Raw genomic sequence first — 18,930 nt, 5'->3', positions numbered from 1 at the left:
ATACAGTATCAAAATGTTTATGATTTTTGAAAAAGAAAGAAAGAACACTGATGTAAGTCAATATGTGGGTGGTTTGGCAACAGGTTTATTTACATAAATTAGCATTTCTGGTTAATTCTGTCATTTTCTTTCAGCCTAGCACAAAAAGGGCACGTAAATCCACTGTATATCCACAATAATTTACAATCATAAAAATGGAGTAGATTTGTTTTTTGATTAAGGTTTGGACGAATGCCCTGACATCAACATTAAATTAATATAATGTAAAAAAACAGGTAGCATTATATATTTTTTTTAAATACCGTCGGAAAACATGTTTTTAAAGAACACTCTTTCTGCTTGATGAGACCCTTGAGATTCATAGCAGAGTTAGTGGGCCGTCCTTTGTATCTGCAGAATAATTGCCCACAGTGAACACAAGAACTTAGTTTCTATCTCTCTCCTCTGGCAAAATTACATGTTTCCACCTCTCTCTCCTCTTACATGTTTCCATCTCTTTCCTCTGGCAAAATTACAGCTCTTTAAGAGTTTGAAGGGAAAGCAGAGATTCAGTGCACATGGCGCTCTGTTGGACTTTTTAGGTTCTTATTTAACAGTGCGACCCAGACGATGCAAACATCTCAGCTGTAAATATCTGTTATAATATTTCAGCTCAGTTGATGTTTATTTGGAATGATGCCCCACTTCCACCTTCTACCCTAGATTACCTCACAGGGTATTTCACAGAAACAAATTGTGGGTAGGGACCCTCGGGCATTTAAAGCAACATGATTTGAATTAGGAGTCCTCATTTTGATTATAAAAAGAGACTGATGGGAGACGGCTGTTGTCAGGCTCGAGGGATGAACTGTAGGTTGATGGGTTGGGAGGGAATGAGCAGTGTTCGGGTTTTGGGCTGAATCGATGGTGACCCCTCCTCCGTTCGGACCTCATAATGTTGCATCAGCTGTGGGGTAAAACGGTCAAGGGTTAAATTAATAAGAAAGAGTAATAGCGATAGTTAAATGTAGTATAAATATATAAAAGTATATATAGTATAGTACAGTATATATAGTCGCTTGAAGATTAAACATCAACTTCAAATTAGATATTAAGTGAAAAGTTTGCACACGTGACAATTTATTTAAAAGCATTAAAAACTAGTGTTGTCAAATCGATTAATCACACCTAACATAAATGTTTGTGTGTGTATGTGTGTATATATTTACACACAAACACACAAGTGTATATACACATATATTTACAAACTTTTATGTTAGATGTGATTAATCACGATTCATAATTTTGACAGAAGCACTAAAAACCTTTTGATCGAAAGGTTTATACTTCAATGCTTAAAATCAGTTTTAGAAATTGTGCCAACATGTGAATTTCAAACCAAATTGTATTTTTTTTTAAAAGAATGGGTTGATGCATACATATCAATTGAAAGAACAGAACCTCTGTCTTTGATTTAAAAAACTCGTTTTATTCTAGCTTTTTTTTTTTTTTATCAACACTTGAATGTGGGTAAGTTTCATAAATAAGCTAGCCTGGCAAACGTCAGACCTCGTCTCATTGAGGTCATAGACTCATTTTCTCGTATTTGAGGCGTGGTTTATGAATGCCCAGAGCCGTTTATTGGGTGCTACGAATGTCTATCAAATGCGCCTGTACGTAGCTCATAGCCAATGGTTTCAATTATACCAGATGACGTATGTAGAGCGACAGAAATTAGACGAGGAAGAAGATGATCCAGACTGAATAAAATCACGCTGCGGGCAAGGCAGCATGGGGAAACCCAGGCTATAAAAAAGCTACATTTTGAGCAAAAGGTGAGAAAATCACGTTTCTGTCAAAGACAACGTCCAGATGGGATTCAGAACAATAAACAAGACACCGATGGAGTAGATCGAGTCCATCAACACCCCTAATGCTCGCTTGGTCCAACATAATATTTTGACAAATGTGTGTGAAATTGAAGCATCAGATAGTGTGAGAGCATAATACTCACTCTACTCAGAGCAAAGTACATCTCCAGCTCTGCTACCCTCTTCCCCACACAGGCTCGCACACCAACCCCAAACGGGACTGAACTGTACGGGTGATGTCGAGAGCGAGACGGGCTGTCCCTCAACCAGCGGTCTGGAACAAAACGCTCCGGATCAGGGAAATTATTCTCATCGTGACTAACAGCGTAATGACAGAGATGGAACTGTGTCTAAGGAAAAATAGAGAGAAAACACACAAAGACTGGAATTAGGCTATTAGACGTTTAATTAATTGGAGATGTTTAATGAGAGATTGAATATGTTTGAGCTGTGTGTGTGTGTGTACCTTCTTAGGGAACCAATAATTATCCACAATTACTTCCGAATCCACAGTCAGACGTCCGTTACCAGGGACAACAGGATACATTCTATGATTAAAATGCATAATATTGTGAGAAATTAAATTTCTAACTGAGCATCCTGTAAGTGAAGTTTATTTTTTAACAAGATCGCTGAACATTTAAATCCAGCCTGAAAAGTTTTAGAGGCACATTTCAAGGCAGACTGCATAGTAAATCCACCACATGATGCAGACTTAAAATAGGGACTACTATGTAAAAACAGCACTGGACTTGACTGGAACCCACAGCTCAGTTAGTGGTTGACCGAAATATAGACCAATATTCTGCATTTTTAACGGACCCTTTTCTCATAGACAGTGATGATGCGGTTCCACAGTTATTAACATCGTAATTCTGGTAAAGTGTCACATTTTGAGTTTGATCATCTTTGATCTGTTTTTCTGTTCTGGTCATGTCTGTTTCTAGGTCAGCTTTCTAGGTTGTTTGTCATATCTGTTCCCTGCGTGTTTGTCACCATATTTTCTGAATGACTTCAGTATTCTTTTCAGGTGTGTCTTGTTAATTAGCTTCTTTGTTTTCTGTGTATATAAGCTCTCAGTTTCAGTTAGCTCCTTGTCCGGTATTAGTCCTATTTAAGCTGTTTAGTTGTTGTGTAGGAGTTTTCTCCTGCGAATTCCTGTATTTCAGTTGGTGGATTTAAATAATGGTTTCTTTGGATTTCACCCTTTGCCTTACGCTTTGGATTTACACTACAGGATTTAGATTTTCTTTCTTTTTTTAATACTTTTTATACTTTGTAATTTTTATGCCAAGGTAATAAAATACAGATAACTAGTTAACATTGCTTTTTCTTTGCAACATGTTATTCATTATCTTTTCAATTAAATAGTGTGATATCATATATTTTACATTTATAGATTCAAGTACAGTGATAAAATAGGCCTATATCCATTTTTAACAAGACAGACTGCTGTTACAATACTAGGCTTACAACTGCAGCTACAAACCAAAACGAGTCCAGAACAGAATTCCTCTAGAAGACATCTTTCCAAGATCAATGTTCCCCTGTATCACCGCAAAAACAACTCTTATCCCAAAAAACAAAACAAGAAAAAAAAAACAGTTTTATTCTAGCTTCATGCATTCATTTTTTATCAACACTTGAAAGTTGGAGTTTTATAAAAAAGCAACTGAGCAAAAACCTGAGAAAAACCCGTTTTGTCAAAGACTAAGTCTGGATGGGATTCAGAACGATGATAAAAGCACAGATGGAGTATTTTATATACCCATTTAACACCCCCAAAGCTTCACAGTACTATAGCTCGTCCTGGGTCGACATTTCATTCAGTAACGTTAGGCAGTTTTGATTTATATGCTGTTTAATGATAATGATCGTGTTATTTTACAAATGCATCTGTTTACATAACATAATCCCTTGTTTCTGCTTCTTCTTCGCCTGTGTTTTGAACAGGAGATTGAGTAATCTTTCAGAAGATGCTTAATAGCAATTTAAAGTATCGTAATATTAACATAAACCATCTCTATCGTGAATGAAGTGCCACAAGCAGTTTGGCCAGGGTAAATAAAGAACTGTTCCTTTGAATAAGTACAGCATTTTCTTTACCTAAGAAACAGTTTATATATAAAAGTATTTGAGGAGTGGTGAAGAGCGTCTTGCATTTGTCGTCGAGTCACAACAAAAATAACCTTTGCTTAGCGCTTCATTATAATGTGAGATTTTGGCCAAATGACAGAAAAGAAAGAAAAAAACCCAGAGCGGGGAAGCATTGTCTTACAATTGATGGCGGGGAAAGAGTTAACTAAAGCTAACCCACACTCATTTCCAAAGACTGAGTATCAAGTTCATTGTTTCTCCAGAAGAGGTCTCTTGTGTTTAATCACTGTGGAGGAGATTATTGTGCGAGTTAGACTGTTTAAATAAGGGCTGTGCAAAGGTTATTGTGCTCAGCATAAACTGAATAATGTTTGGCCACTCCTGCATAATGTAGAAAACAGCTGGTCTCTTTCACCCCTTTCAAGATGCATGAACAATAAATTAGTACTGTTCTCCCCACAAAAAGTTTTTGGGGCTGGCCTAATGCGCATTTCCCCTACCTGAGAGTTTCTTTGATGGCAGCCTTCATGTAGGGCATCCTGGTCAGGTGTTCAGCGTTCGGCTGCTCTTTATTAGGACAAACAGATGCGATCTCGTTATAGAGGCGGTTCTGTGCCTCTGCATCACGTGCAAGATGGTACAAGGTCCATGATAGTGTGTTAGACGTCTGTCAAGGACAAAGAAAAAAAGAAAGATTGACTATCTTATCCAATAATGCATTCATAGATCTCAGCTGATGTTATGATAGAGACACCTGATTGGCTAAGTTAATTATGTCCAGAGGGTGAGGGGGTGGGGCTAGAGTGCTCTCTTTTAAAAACGGAAAACTTATGCATTTTGGCCGTTCATCTAAACGACAACGGCATTTTGGGGGTTATCGTCTATGTGTAAACTACAAAAGCGCAAATTTGTGAAACTGGTGGCATCATGCGAATGTGTCTCATGAGTTCCGTCTATAGGCATGTAGTATTTCTTTACAAAGTGACATCGCCAACTAAGGGCCTGGCATGAATAATACAGCATTTTTAACCCTTTTTGCGGATCCATGTGAACGGGGATCGTTTTGACAACATTGTCGTCTGTACGTGAAAAACATGTAAATGTACCCTAAATCCTTAGGTATGTTTCGCTGAAACCGGCCAAGACATCAGCAAAGAATGCTGCTTAACAGGTTATCAACCCTGTCTATTGCTAAAAGTGGGACACAATTTAGCAGATAGCTCTGGAAATCCAATAAACGGTAGCCTTGACAGACATTTACACAGATATAATGTAGATAGTACAGCATGTTAAAGGTCGTTATTGTATCAGTTAGGGATGGGCAGGATAGTCAACACGTTCTTGTTGTAAGTTCATAGTTAATGTGATTAATGTGTGAATTACACCTGGGGTTACTCAGCAAGGACACTTGTGTGAACTCACCTTGTAGTTACTTTTACTCAGCAAGGACACTTGTGTGAACTCACCTTGACCCCCCAACTGATTAAAAGTAACTACAAAGATGGATCACAAAAGTGAAGTACATGTTTCCAAATGCGTGAACACCACTAAGAAATCGGATCTGAGTCTGGAGGACCCTAATCATTCAGGGCTTACTTAAGAACGACTAGTTACTCAGACAAACCACCTTATTGTACACTTTTAGTGTACTTAAAAATATACTGTTAAGATTTGAGTATACCCTGAAGAAGGCTGGTTGTGCCGCTACGCGTGGGTTGTATTTTCCCCCACATGTTTTAATAATTTTTTCAATCATGATAGAGCCAGTTTAATAAAGGCTTTTTAATTTTCTAAAGAAGAGTGCCTTGGATTCCCTTTTCTACATGCCGGCTATACATTCTTCTGCATTGGGCAGCCCGAAGGTCAGCCAAGGCAGTCTGGAGTTGGATTTGCAGTTAGAGGGCTGCATTGGGATTGAGTCCCGCCGGGTTCCGCAGGACCAAACGCAAATCTCGCGGGAGCGGGCGGTTTGAACTTTGCTGCTGGCGGGAATGGGCGGCTAAAAAAAACCCAGCGGGATCGGGAGGTAGCCTATGTTTGAATGTATTTTGTGTTTTGTCTTTCTGTGTTCTCATAGGCTAGCTGCTTTCAGTCATGCTTTCTGCACATTTACACCAGGACCAATCAAGCCTATGATGGAATACTTCAATAGCCAAAATCAAAGTACTTGAAGTCTAAAGAAACGCGCGGCAGCCAAAGCGTTTTAGATGTCCCCGATAGCCAGGCTATTATTCATCTTCCTGATCAGTGCGTCAGAATAGGCTACATGCAGGCCAGGGAAACGAAACAAACAACACCCCATGAAGCCCTTTAATAATAGAAATAAAAATACGTTTTTTTTCCTGCGGGACGGGTGAAGACACAAAATCAATGCATCTCTATTATTGTGCGGGAATAAATTCTCAGAGTTTTGCGGGTCCGGGCGGGAGTGGACATACATATTGCGGGAGCGGGCGGGAGTGTAACACATACGTTGCGGGAGCGGACGGTAATGGTCAGAAATTCGGCGGGCGCGGGCGGGAGCGAGATGAAGAAAACAGTCCCGCACAGGGCTCTATTTACAGTGAAGACATCATTGCTACCACTCCTAGAAGTGCAACCTCGCGGCCTGTCACCAAGGCTGATGACCTTGCAGCTGATGCTCAAGAATAGCAACAGTGCTGTCTTGATTAGTGCCTATGCACCCACAATGACTATCAGTGATGACCAGAAGGAGTCTTTCTATGAACACCTTAACACTTCCTTACGTTCAGTGCCTCATAAACACCGGCTCTTCCTTATGGGAGACTTTAATGTGCGTGTGGTGCGTGATGTCATTGCATGGCCGAAAGTCTTGGGGCAACACTCAGTGGGAAACGAGAACTGCTGCTGGAGATATGTGCGCAACATGAGCTGGCGATCACAAACTCCTATCAGCAGGCGAACAAGTACAAGACCACGTGGCAACATCCTCGATCAAAGCAATTGACACATGTTGGATTACATCAATCACCTGGCAGGAACATCTCAGGGAGGTCCATATAACTCGAGCCATGCAAGGCACAAGCTGTTGGTCTGACCACCAACTGCTGCGTAGTGTGATGTCTCTGGACCAAGCTCCATCTCGTCGACATAAAGCCAAAAGGCGGAAGTGACTGGATGTTTCTAAGCTTTGTGTTGACTCTTGCCATATTAACTTCTGTCAGACTCTTTCAGACAGGCTCAGCACCTTGGACAATCAAGCTGCTATTAATGTTGAGGAGACATGGTCCAAAATCAGGGATATCACGTACAACACAGTCCTCGGCTTCACCACATCCAAACATAATGACTGGTTTGACGATCAGGATGTTGAAGCGCAAGCCTTGTTGAACACCATGCACACAGCTCACTTGGCGTGGGTCAATGATAAATCCAGCACTGCAAAGAAGTCAACATATACTCGGGCAAGAAAAGCAGCGGAGACCCATTCTCGTGAAATGAAGAACAAATAGTGGCAGTCAAAAGCTGAGGAACTTCAGTTTGCTGCAGACTGATATGATATGATATGAAGGCATTCTATCATGGTCTTAAGGCAGTCTATGGGCCCTTGAGAGCTGGTTCAACAACTGTATGTGCCATTGACGGAACCCTACTTTGACAGGGCTGAGATCCTCAGAGACTGGGTCGACCAAATTCAATTGGTATTGAACCAGCCAGCTACTTTTGATGACTTGGTGACATAGCGCAGTGGCCAACGGCCTTAGACCAGGACGATATCCCGTCAAGGAAAGAGGTCGCATGTGCCATTAAGCAGATGCCCTCTGGTATAGCCCCGGGTTCTGATGGCATTCCAAGTGAGGTGCTGAAAGAAGGTGGACTATCTCTTCTCACCGCACTCAATGCATTATTCAGTAAAATATGGATCGAGGAAGCTGTGCCTCAAGATTTTAAAGACGCACTGATTGTTCACATTTAAAAGCTCTCCATTGCAGGCAAAGTTTTGGCACAAATTCTATTGAACCACCTCCAACAACACGTTTATGACAGTGACTTCATCCCGGAAAGTCAGTGGATTTCGAGTAGGCCACGGTACTATGGACATGGTGTTTACTGCTAGGCAGATTCAGGAGAAGTGCCCGAGAACAACACCTTGATCTTTGTATGATCTTCATTGACCTCACAAAAGCCTTCGACTCAGTTTCCCGCACCGGGCTCTGGCTCAACTGTCTGACCCATTTGGCATATCTGGCATATCCAATTGCACCAAACAGGGATGTGTGCTCGCCCCACTGTTATTCAGCATCTTTTTTATATGATGCTGTCCGTGGCTTTTAAGGACTGCGACATGGGCATTCCAATCCAGTTCCGTACAGATGGCTACTGTCTTCAATCTATGCAGGCTTCAGGCTCATACAAAGATACATTCAGTAATTCTGCATGACCTCCTGTATGTGGATGATTGAGCACTGATGGCCCACACCCTTACCTAAGCTCAGTCACTATTCAATTGTTTTCGAACTGCAGCTTCTAGGTTTGGGCTCACTGTCAGTCTGAAGAAGACAGAAGTCATGCTTCAAGCAGTGAACAAGTTAAACTCCAATCCACCAGTAATTACTGCAGTTGAGACAGTGCTGACGGCCGTTGACAAATTCTGCTACCTCGGTAGACAGCGGACTTCGACATCAATGCCTGCATCACAAAAGTTAGTTTTGCCTTCGGTCGACTGTCCAAGAGAATATGGGATGAGCACAGCATTCGGCTGGACTCAAAAGTGGCAGTATATAAACCAGTCATTCTCACAGTGCTTTTGTATGGATCGGAGTCCTGGACCATTTATCACCGGCAGATTACCAAACTTGATCAGTTCCATGTGCAATATGACGGAAACTGTGCATATGTCAAATGGCAGGATAAATCCCCAAATACTGAGGTACTTCAGACCTGTGGCATCAATGGTATTGAGGCCTTCCTGCTCGCTGCACAGTTTCACGGGTCTGGACATGTTATACGCATGGCTGATTCAATTTGAAACTATGCAACATGGACCCAAATTACCTTGAAGAGATGGTTGCAGACAGGACATCATGCGAGCACAGTGCATTACTGCCATACACTCCTTTGAGTTCATCCGCATAACTACTGCAATAGACAAGCGAAGAAGCAGAAAGCACAATGCCTTAACAACATCTATAACAGCATCTAGCCAGTTTGTGTACGACGCCTGTGGCCAGCCATGTGCATCAAGGATCGGCCTCTATTCACATCGTAGGACGCACCAACAACAACAACAACTGTGACGAGATCTGTCGTGTCGACAGTTCAGACCATTCAATAGTAATAACAGTAAATTCTGCATAATTTCAAGTAACTAACCTTAAACCAAACCCTAACCGTAACTTTTTACGAGTTTGAGTTTTAAAAGAATGTAACCAAATATATTTAAGTTTACCATAAATGCTTGTCGGTACATTCAGTGCTTTAACCGTATTTCAAAGACAACAGAAATAATTGTGAAATGACATATAAAGATGTACTTAGGACCTACTTAATGGAGTCAAAAAAACACTGTAAAGTTCAGCTAACTGCATAAAATTTTAAACTATAATACATTTTAATTTAAGTGTCCGAATTATTTATTTTTTTACATTATTTCTGTAATAAGCACTCTTAAAAAGAATGCTTCTTTTTCAAAGGGAAGTTTCACCTAGGGATGCAACAATATTAAAATTCTGGTATGTTTAATAAATAGTTTCATATAAGTTTGTGACTGTGTGTTTGTCTCTTGTTTCTTATTTTTACAGGAACTTAATTTCTCTCTTGTTTTTGACAGGTAAATATAGAAAACACTCTAAAGTCCTGCATAAGTCACACCTTATCACAACAACTGACCCGGTGGTGCAGGACATTGTTTCTGTAACATAACTAACTTCTGAATAATAAATCCTCTTCTGAATAAAACCTTTTACTAATAGCATATCATATTGTTTATTCTACTTCCGGTCTGACTGGTTTAAAATAAACATATTCTTACTGTGTCCACGCCTCCCAGCAGAAGTTCAGTGAGGCTGATGTACACCTCTCCTAAGCTGAGTTTATCGCTGGACAAGAGGTAGGTGAGATACATGCCCTCCACTTCCTCTCCACGCTCAACCTGATCATGTATCTGCTTCACCTTCTTATCAATCAAATGTCGGGCTGGAAAAAAGTACAACAGACACAGACAGAAAGGGGAATCAGTTATGCTGTTGTTTCAAAAAATTATTTATGTCCAGCAACTCCACTATATCAGATATATGTCAGACAGAGACTACAGGTGCAACGACATGTGTAATAATAATTTATATATATATATATATATATATATATATATATATATATAAATAATATAAATGTATGTGTGTGTATATATAGACTTTCAGCTGTTTGCAATGAACAAAATCAAACAAAAGTTATTCAAATAGGTCAACACAACAAATGTTTCAAGTGGTTTCCACAAATTCAACTAAAAATGCATCTTTTAATGACTTCTGCACTCAAAATTTCCAACCCCTTCATGGCATGCATCTTTAGTACTTAGTAGAACACACTTATCAGACAGAGACTGTCTGATGTGACCTGCTGCAAACAAGATGTATAACCAGACACCAGCTTCTGGCAACGTTTCTGAGGAATCTCAACCCATTCCTCATGAATGATGGCCTCCAGTTCAGTAATATTCTTGGATTGTCGTGCTGCAACCGCCTTCCCTCAAATTCCACCAGAAATTTTCTTTGGGGTTCAAGTCAGGAGACTGTGATGGCCACTGTAGAACCTTCCAGGACTTCTTCAGCAAACAAGCCTTGGTGGAATTTGAAGTATGCTTGAGATCATTGTCCTGTTGGAAGGTCCAAGTTTCAGCTTCCTCGCTGACTTTATGACATTTTCTTCTAGGATTTTATGATATGCAAAAATGAATCCATCTTGCCTTCCACATGCTGCAGATTTCCAGTACCAGAGGATGCAAAGCAGCCCCAGAGAATCACAGAGCCCCACCATGCTTAACTGTAGACAGAGTGTTCTTTTCCAGAGATACCGCTGATCCATAGGGCCGAACAGTTTTGTTTCATCACGCCACAAAACAAAATTCCAAAACTTCTGTGGCTTATTTATATAATTTTGAGCAAATTGGAGCTGACTTTTCTTGTGCTTTTGGGATAGTTCTGCCATGGGTTAAGTATGCGACTTGTTGCCAGGTCTTGCTGCAGGACTTTTGCAGTCACTCGAGGATTTTTCTGAAACTGCCTTCTCATCAACACTGCTTGAGCAATACTCGCCTGTTTTACAGATTTGTGCTGCAGAAGTCATTCAAAGTTGAATTTTCAGTTGAATTTGGGGAAACCACTTGAAACATTTGTTGTGTTGAGCTCTTTCAATTACTTTGGTTTGATTTGTTCATTGCAAACAGCTGAAAGTCTGTAAATTTTGCCAATAAACTTGATTTGCAATAGGTGTTTAATACACAAACATACACACACACATATATATTATATAATAACAACTATTTTTATGTTAAATAAAACAAAATTAAACAGATAAATTATATCAGAATTTTTCCAGTTTTTTTCAGAGGCATTAAAAAGGTTGTGATTTTTTGCAAAGGTTCTGATATGATTTATACATGTTTTTCATAAAAAACAGCAGTTTTAACAGGGGTGCGTAGACTTTTCATATCCACTGTATATTGTGAAGCCCAAATGCAGACATTGAACTTTAGCATACCTACGTCATACAAGTCATCCCAAGCCTGGACAAACCGCTTCCAGAACGGGAAGATGTGACGGGTCCAGCGAGGGAAAAAAAGAACCGTCTCTGAGAGTGCCAACATGTCATTAACGGCAGATATGAATCGCAGAGTTTCTGTGGGAATTTCCTCCTGTAAACACCCTAGCCTTGTTTCGAACAGGATAGAGGAGATTCCTGAATAGTTAGAAAGACAAAATCAATACGCTGCTATTTGCTCACATGTCACTGTGAATAGCTCCAGGATATTGTATCCCATCTACATCCATACAAACCCTCAAAGCCAAATTTGTAGAGCTCAGAGGCGAGGTCAGTGACGGTGGCCTGGTCTTGACTGCGCAGACGCAGGAGTTCCACGCGCTGTAGGAGATCAGACACGACCTCGTGAATGATGGGTGCGTATGCCGTTACTTCCTTCAGTTTAAGCATCTTAGGGTTCAGGGCACTACGAATACGATACCACTCAGGGCCTGTGCTGTAATACAAAAAAAATATTTTAAAATTCCCTTTACTCACCTAAAACTTTTAAACGGTATTGTAGTTAATTAAACTTTTTGGGGACTGAAGCGGTCAAACTCCCAAATGAAAAAATCTTCTAAAGTCATAATAGAGCTTATTGCAAAGAAAAAACCAAAGATCCACAGTTTATAAGAGTCATGACAGAAATAGTTTGGAGTCAAATCTTTTCAATGAATCATCTGATGCTGTTCACGACACTACTGAATGATTTGTTCAGAATAGAAGTGATCCAGGTCTCATCAGTGAATAATTATTTTTTTGTACCATTTGGCACACAGAGGTATTGTATCGCTTGGAGGATGTGGTGCTAATGGACCACTTTTATCATACTTTTATGGTGTTTTTGCATATATTTTGTGTTCTCCATTCTCCATGTTTTTTGTTCCATAAAAAGAAAGTCTAGAGAAAGACAATGTGTGAAGGGGAGAAAAGCTTACTCTACATGAATTCCATAGGCTTGTCCTCTCATGTCTCTGTATTCTTTCCAGTGAGGCAGATCAGTACGGACTGGGTATCGTCCCTCCTGTCGGATCACCTGTGCAAGCAGTTCTGCCGTCGCCACATTTACCACATCAAACGGCCCAAAGCGAGAGCGCCAGATCGGACCATACAGGCGCTTATGCTCCACCTGCATAATAGATGTGTTTGGAGGGGGGAATCATTGTGTGTATATCAGCAATTGTTTATCATACACATTTAGCTACAAATAATACAGGGACAATCCCCCTGAAGTAATCTATCTAAGGTTAAATACTGTATCAGGTGCGTCTTTCTGTAAAATGTTTAAATAGCCATTTTCATTTAATGCAATGGTTCCCAACTCAGCAAATGCCCAAGGTGACTTCAAGATGAAAATTACGTTTAATGCTTGTTTTAAGACAAAATAATAATATTCTTTGGGGAACCAAAAAGGTTTCTTTAATGGCATTGCTGTGAGAACCTCCATTTGAAACCTTTATTTTTAAGAGTGTATGTATGTGTGTCAGTCATTGTTTAGATGTAAATAAAAGTGATAAATTAGATCATCTTCATATAAATCGATTATATCTCTTCAAGAGACTTGGACAAAACCACTCAAATAATATGGATTCAATTTAAGATGCCTTTATGGCCTTTTTGGATCTTTTAAGTTTTTATAACCTGTACTTTCAATGGAGGGACAGAAACTGCTCAGGTTTGAATATTAAACAGGCTTATGGCTTTAGAATGACATGAGGGTTATTACTGTAATATCGAACATTATTTTGGAATATATTGTATTGTTACCACAATAGATGTCTTTTCTGTCCTTTTTTATCTTATATGCGTCACTAATATTATGGACGTAATTTCTGTTTCTCCTATTTATTTATTTTTGCATCCAATATCCAGTTGTTGATTGTCTTTATTAAGATTTCAAGTACATTCCAAATGTAAGGGAATTTGCCCTGAACTCACACCATTAATTAAACCACAAGTTGACATGTTGAGCACCACAAAGAAAAGCAATGTTTTGACAGAACATATTTCTGATTGGCCAAATCCAGTGAGTCGCACTCAGATTCTTTTTGCTGTTTACAGGGGCTGACACACAGAGATAAGTGACATTTCACAGAAACTCTGTTACAGGAATTTGTATCTGGAAGTGGGGACATTCCATCCGTGCAATGGCATTCAAAAAACAACCGTTATAGAAACTTTGAGTGCTCTGTAGTTTGACACAATGGTCCTTCAGAGCTTAAATCAACCTTTGGAATACAAGCCTGAATACAGCATCTGACCTATATATTTATGGCAAACTGTTTTAACCTTTATTACTTAAAACTAACTACTAATTTTATATTACTACAAAATTTTAAATTCCTAGCAAGTAATCCAGACTATACCGGTACTTATATCTTTGCTACTAGACACAAATTAAATATTAGGCAGTATTGAATTAATCTATACGATATATAAGTACTTTTGTTTATGCCTTTATACCTACCAGTAACTATTCAAATAGTTTAGACTTTTTTTAGAAACAAAAATGTAAAAGACAAAAAAAATTGAAGAATTGGAGAGAATCAATGAGTTCTGACTAATATTCTGGCATTTGGTGAACAATAAGTAATTGTATAATAACTAAAAAAGCTACTGTAGTCTGATTATGAGTAGCCCATTTTAAAATTTAATATAATCTTATTACAAGCACTTATTTTTGGAATCTGATTACCTAATGCAGATTACATAATCAGTTAATACCCAGCAATGTTAATAGGTGATATGTAAAGCACAGAAGCCCATGAAATTATTAAATACTAGGACTGTTTAAATAATTACTAGTACCTAGTGAAACTGGAAAAGTAACTAATCACTTTTAGATTACTTAGTGGCAAAATATAAAGAGCCTACTAGTAACAAATGTAGGTGAGTATATTAGTTTGTTTTAAGGAATACATGTTAAAAGGGCTTTCCATATTATCTTCTCGTTCCATGGATATCAGCTGTCAGTGTCAGACAGGATTTCCAGAGTCACCAAAATTGAAAGCCATTCTACAGAATTGGTTCAAAGTCAAAGTTGGAAACGCCTATAAAAATGTGTCTCACTTCACAAATTTTGTATGTATGCAAATTGTATAATATTCAACCTACACATTTCTAGTAATTGTGCTGTTAATTATCATATTGTGTTTTCAGAATGTTTAGGAATATTTTTCCTCTCCCCAAATCTATCACTACCGAAACACGATGATAAATAATTTCATAAGAAGGCTTATATTGGCCTATTAATATTTTGTTTACATCTACCTTGTATATATATTTTTTGCTATTTAAAAAAAAAAAGTTCTCACAGGTAAATCAGTAACAATTACAATATTAACAATATTTCAAGTGTAATTTATAATATTTTGTACCAATTCTGCCGTGGCCCATATACTGTAGGCTACAATACACGTACAAATAATTAAGTAAGAAATGCTTTTATCGATAGTGCATGTGGACAGGATTGCAAGGACTTGCCAATGACTTGTTTACATGATAAAACTGTATTCCTTGAATCATTAGTTCCTTAAATGCACAATGGTTATCAATGTCTCAACATTTTGCTTTAGATATAAAGCAAAATTTTGAGACATTGATAACCATTTGTGCAGGTAAGGTAAATATGAATTTATATTAAATTGGCCAATAGGCTAGTTTAATATTCATATTTGTATAACTGAATGAACATTCGATCTATTAATAACTGTTTACATCTTAAAAACACCCCCCAAGAAATATCTGTTCATATTACAGCTGTTTGAGCGTAACTACTTGCAAATTCAAAACAAATGCAAAACAAATTTTGCATAGACACACAAAAAAAGGTGTTTTACCTGCATTGCATGACTTTTATCAGCGTATCCTTTAACGAAGAGCCAGTAGGCGGTTGTGGCCAGATTGGGACCTGGAAGATCATCGATGGTTTTGTATTTTCCCGTCACAGCTGTTCCGCTCTGCAAGTCTACATTGCCTGTTTGAGACTTGAGGGTTCGTGCGATCAGTTCCTGAAACGGCGCATATTTTCTACCAACATGAGCTGTGATACGATCCGCTTTCACTAGCGCAGAAGACAACATGTTTGGCGTGTGTCGCAAAGGCGATCTGAAGCTGTGGTCGAAGTTGAACGCGCATACCAGCACATAGTTCATGTCAAAATACTGGGCGGGATGTTTTTTCAGCTGTGGCTCAAAACCTAGTGAGCTGCCTACCTAGACAACATCTTGAAACGCGACAGGTTTTTTGGACATCATAGGCGCGCTATCTAGGTGGGTAGTTGTAGTTCACTAGGTTTTGGGGCAGCATCACAAACAAACACAGAGTTTGACACAATGTTTGAAGGTGTATTATACTTTTGAATTGTAGTGTTTTAGCTGTCTACTGTTTACCCTACTAAGGTATATTTTCTTAAATATAAATATATATATTTTGATTTCTCTGACATATGTGCAATTTAAGACTTTTGAAGGCCAAAACAATGGATAATAAATAGCTTTAAAACCATGTCAGTGTGCATTATTTGTCAATACCTGCTCTCTCATCTTAATCTTTCTTTTCTCTCAGTCTCCTTATCCTGCCGTATTTCTTCCCCTCCTAAAGCTGAACTTTGACTGATAGTCTTTTCATTTTCGTCTGTGTCAGTAAAGAAAGTAAACATAGGCTCAACTGATGAGTTTTATGAATCATTTTCTTAGATAAGTTAATTTACTCAAGGCTCCCAGATCAGCATTGCCAATAGGAACCTTCTACAAGCTTTGGAATTTGAAAAGTAATTTTAAATAGTACAAATTGCTACGTTTAAAGCCTTGTTTATACTCGACGCGTCCGCACGAGCGCGAGTCTCCGCTGACTGCGCGCGCACCTCTCCAAACGGACGAGGCGTTTATACTTGACGCGCTCGCCGTTGTGCTATTATGTGAAACGAAAGGGGGCGACTCGGAGTAATTCTCCTCTTAACCACCAGGAAACAGCAGTGAAGAAGTAGTTTGCCGTTTATTAGCATCGACAGCTACTGCCGCGGACGAGCCGTGGGGCCGCCATCTTAAACCGGTCACAATACACCCGCTTTCACTGAATACCGAACTGATTTTCACGCGTTTTTTTTTGCTGCAAAGGTCATACACGTAGCTACGATACAGGACACATTGAATATTTTACTCACAAAATACAAACAATAGTACGGTAATGTTAAATGTTAAATCTTACTTGTGAAAAGTACTCCCCGAGTGATGGTCCGGCGATTTGAGCAGGAATGTGCTCTGGCATCTAGTGCTGCTATGCAACGCAAATAGGAGTATGACCGGTTTAAGATGGCGGCCGCATTTCTTGCGCCATGCGGCCAATAGGGCATCTAGTCTCTATATGATGTCTATGTGCATCTAGTCTCTATATGATGTCTATGTTTATTACAATACAATACAAAGTTTATTTATAAAGCACAATTTAAAAACAACCGAGGTTGACCAAAGTGCTGTACAAAAGAAGATAAAACAAACACAAGCTGTAGAATAAGTGTAAAACATAAAAGTAAAATCCTGAAACAGTAAGTCAAGGTATATTAAACATCAAAGAAAATAAATGCGTCTTGAGGGAGGACTTAAAGGTAGATAAAGTTGGGGCAGTTCTGATATGAACCGGGAGAGCATTCCATAGTTTAGGGCCGATGACAGAAAAGGCACGATCACCTCTATTTTTTAATCTTGTCCTGGGAACTTGCAATAGTCCGGAGTTAGCAGATCTAAGTGACCTTGACTGAACATAGGGGTGTAGCAAGTCTGTTAAATACTGTGGTGTCTCATTACGAATGGATTTAAAAACAAACAATAGAATTTTGAAATCAATTCTATATTTGATCGGCAGCCAATGTAGTGAGATCAATATTGGCGTGACAGAATCATATTTACGTTTTCCATAGAGGAGCCGAGCCGCTGCATTCTGAACTAATTGTAGACGTGAAACACAAGCCTGGGGGGCACCGATATACACAGAATTACAGTAGTCCAGTCGAGATGTTACAAAAGCATGCATAACTGTTTAAAATTTCTTTAGAGAAAGAAATGGCTTCACCTTTGACAGGAGACGAAGATGGTAAAAACACGACTTGATCACAGTATTTATCTGCTTATCGAATTTAAGATTATTATCAAGCCAGACACGTAAGTTTCTGAAACATGTGGTAGTATAAGGCGACAAAGATACAAGTTCAAGATCATGTACATAGTGCTCATTTGAACCAAACACAATAAGTTCAGTTTTACTCTCATTAAGACTCATGAAGTTAGTTGCAAGCCAGTGTTTTAGTTCTTCCAAACAGTCCATAATGGGCTTTAAGGCCTGCTTGTTATCCCGCTTCATAGGGATATAAATTTGGGTGTCATCTGGGTACAAATGGAAAGAGACCCCATACTTGTTGAAAATAGACCCTAGTGGAAGCATATAAAGGGAAAACAATACAGGACCAAGAATTGAATCCTGGGGAACACCAGAATTTAAAGATATTTCAGAAGATGAATGGTGTCCAATATTGACAACATATCTCCTGTCAGAGAGATATGACCGAAACCACTGTAAAACTGTGCCACGAAGTCCAACACATGTTTCAAGACGTGATATAAGAATATCATGGTTGATTAGATCAAAGGCAGAACTGAGGTCTAACAGAACCAGAGCCATAGACTGCCCGGAGTCAGTAGTTAACATGATATCATTTAAAACTCTTAAAAGAGCTGACTCTTATTAGTAGTTTATGAATAGCTGATTCATATTAAAAGAGTAATAAATGCAGTAGGTTTATTGTACTTTTTTGTACAAACTAGTTAAACAACTGAAGCCTTATTGAAGAGTGTTTAAACCTTAATTTCATCAGCAGGGCTTACTTCTGCTTTTGTAGGCTTATTTTGTAAATGTAAGCAGTTACTTTAGACAAGTGCAAACTGGGTCCTTAATGCAAATGTGATCCTATTCACAAAATGAGAGGCTTTTATGGTCGTCCATCAATGCAAATGTATCTGTGTATAGAAGGATCGTAAACATGCTGGTACAGACCTACCAGTTCGGCCAGATTCGGCTCGAAGTCGTTCATCTTCGGTATGCGGCGCCGCGCGCGATGTTACAAAAAGTGCCGGGCACGCCGCCATGCGAAATGGGGTCTTGCGCACCCAACGCGCACGACGGCCAACACCGCAATGACTTAATTTTGCCGCGCGCAACTTCGCGCTCTTGC

The 18,930-nt window shown here is 39.1% G+C and overlaps 1 protein-coding gene across 1 annotated transcript; it reads right to left on the bottom strand.

The window, feature by feature from the left end:
- Positions 1-63: 63 nt before the first annotated feature.
- On the bottom strand, positions 64-16,760 carry cyp27a2 (cytochrome P450 family 27 subfamily A member 2). Its single transcript, XM_077199550.1, has 9 exons — positions 15,545-16,760; positions 12,644-12,834; positions 11,963-12,162; positions 11,667-11,864; positions 9,940-10,103; positions 4,448-4,614; positions 2,317-2,398; positions 1,994-2,200; positions 64-946 (listed from the first exon to the last, which is right to left on the bottom strand). Exons 1-9 carry the CDS (start codon positions 15,857-15,859, stop codon positions 830-832), a joined length of 1,641 nt encoding a protein of 546 aa, XP_077055665.1. The 5' UTR covers positions 15,860-16,760; the 3' UTR covers positions 64-829.
- Between the last annotated feature and the right edge of the window lie 2,170 nt (positions 16,761-18,930).

Source organism: Siphateles boraxobius, unplaced genomic scaffold (genome assembly GCF_051911475.1).
Source record: "Siphateles boraxobius isolate OS27281-9 unplaced genomic scaffold, OSU_SipBor_1 41, whole genome shotgun sequence".
NCBI lineage: Eukaryota > Metazoa > Chordata > Actinopteri > Cypriniformes > Leuciscidae > Siphateles > Siphateles boraxobius.
Note: the sequence above shows the minus strand (reverse complement) of the source record. Positions and strands in the feature narration are given on the sequence as shown.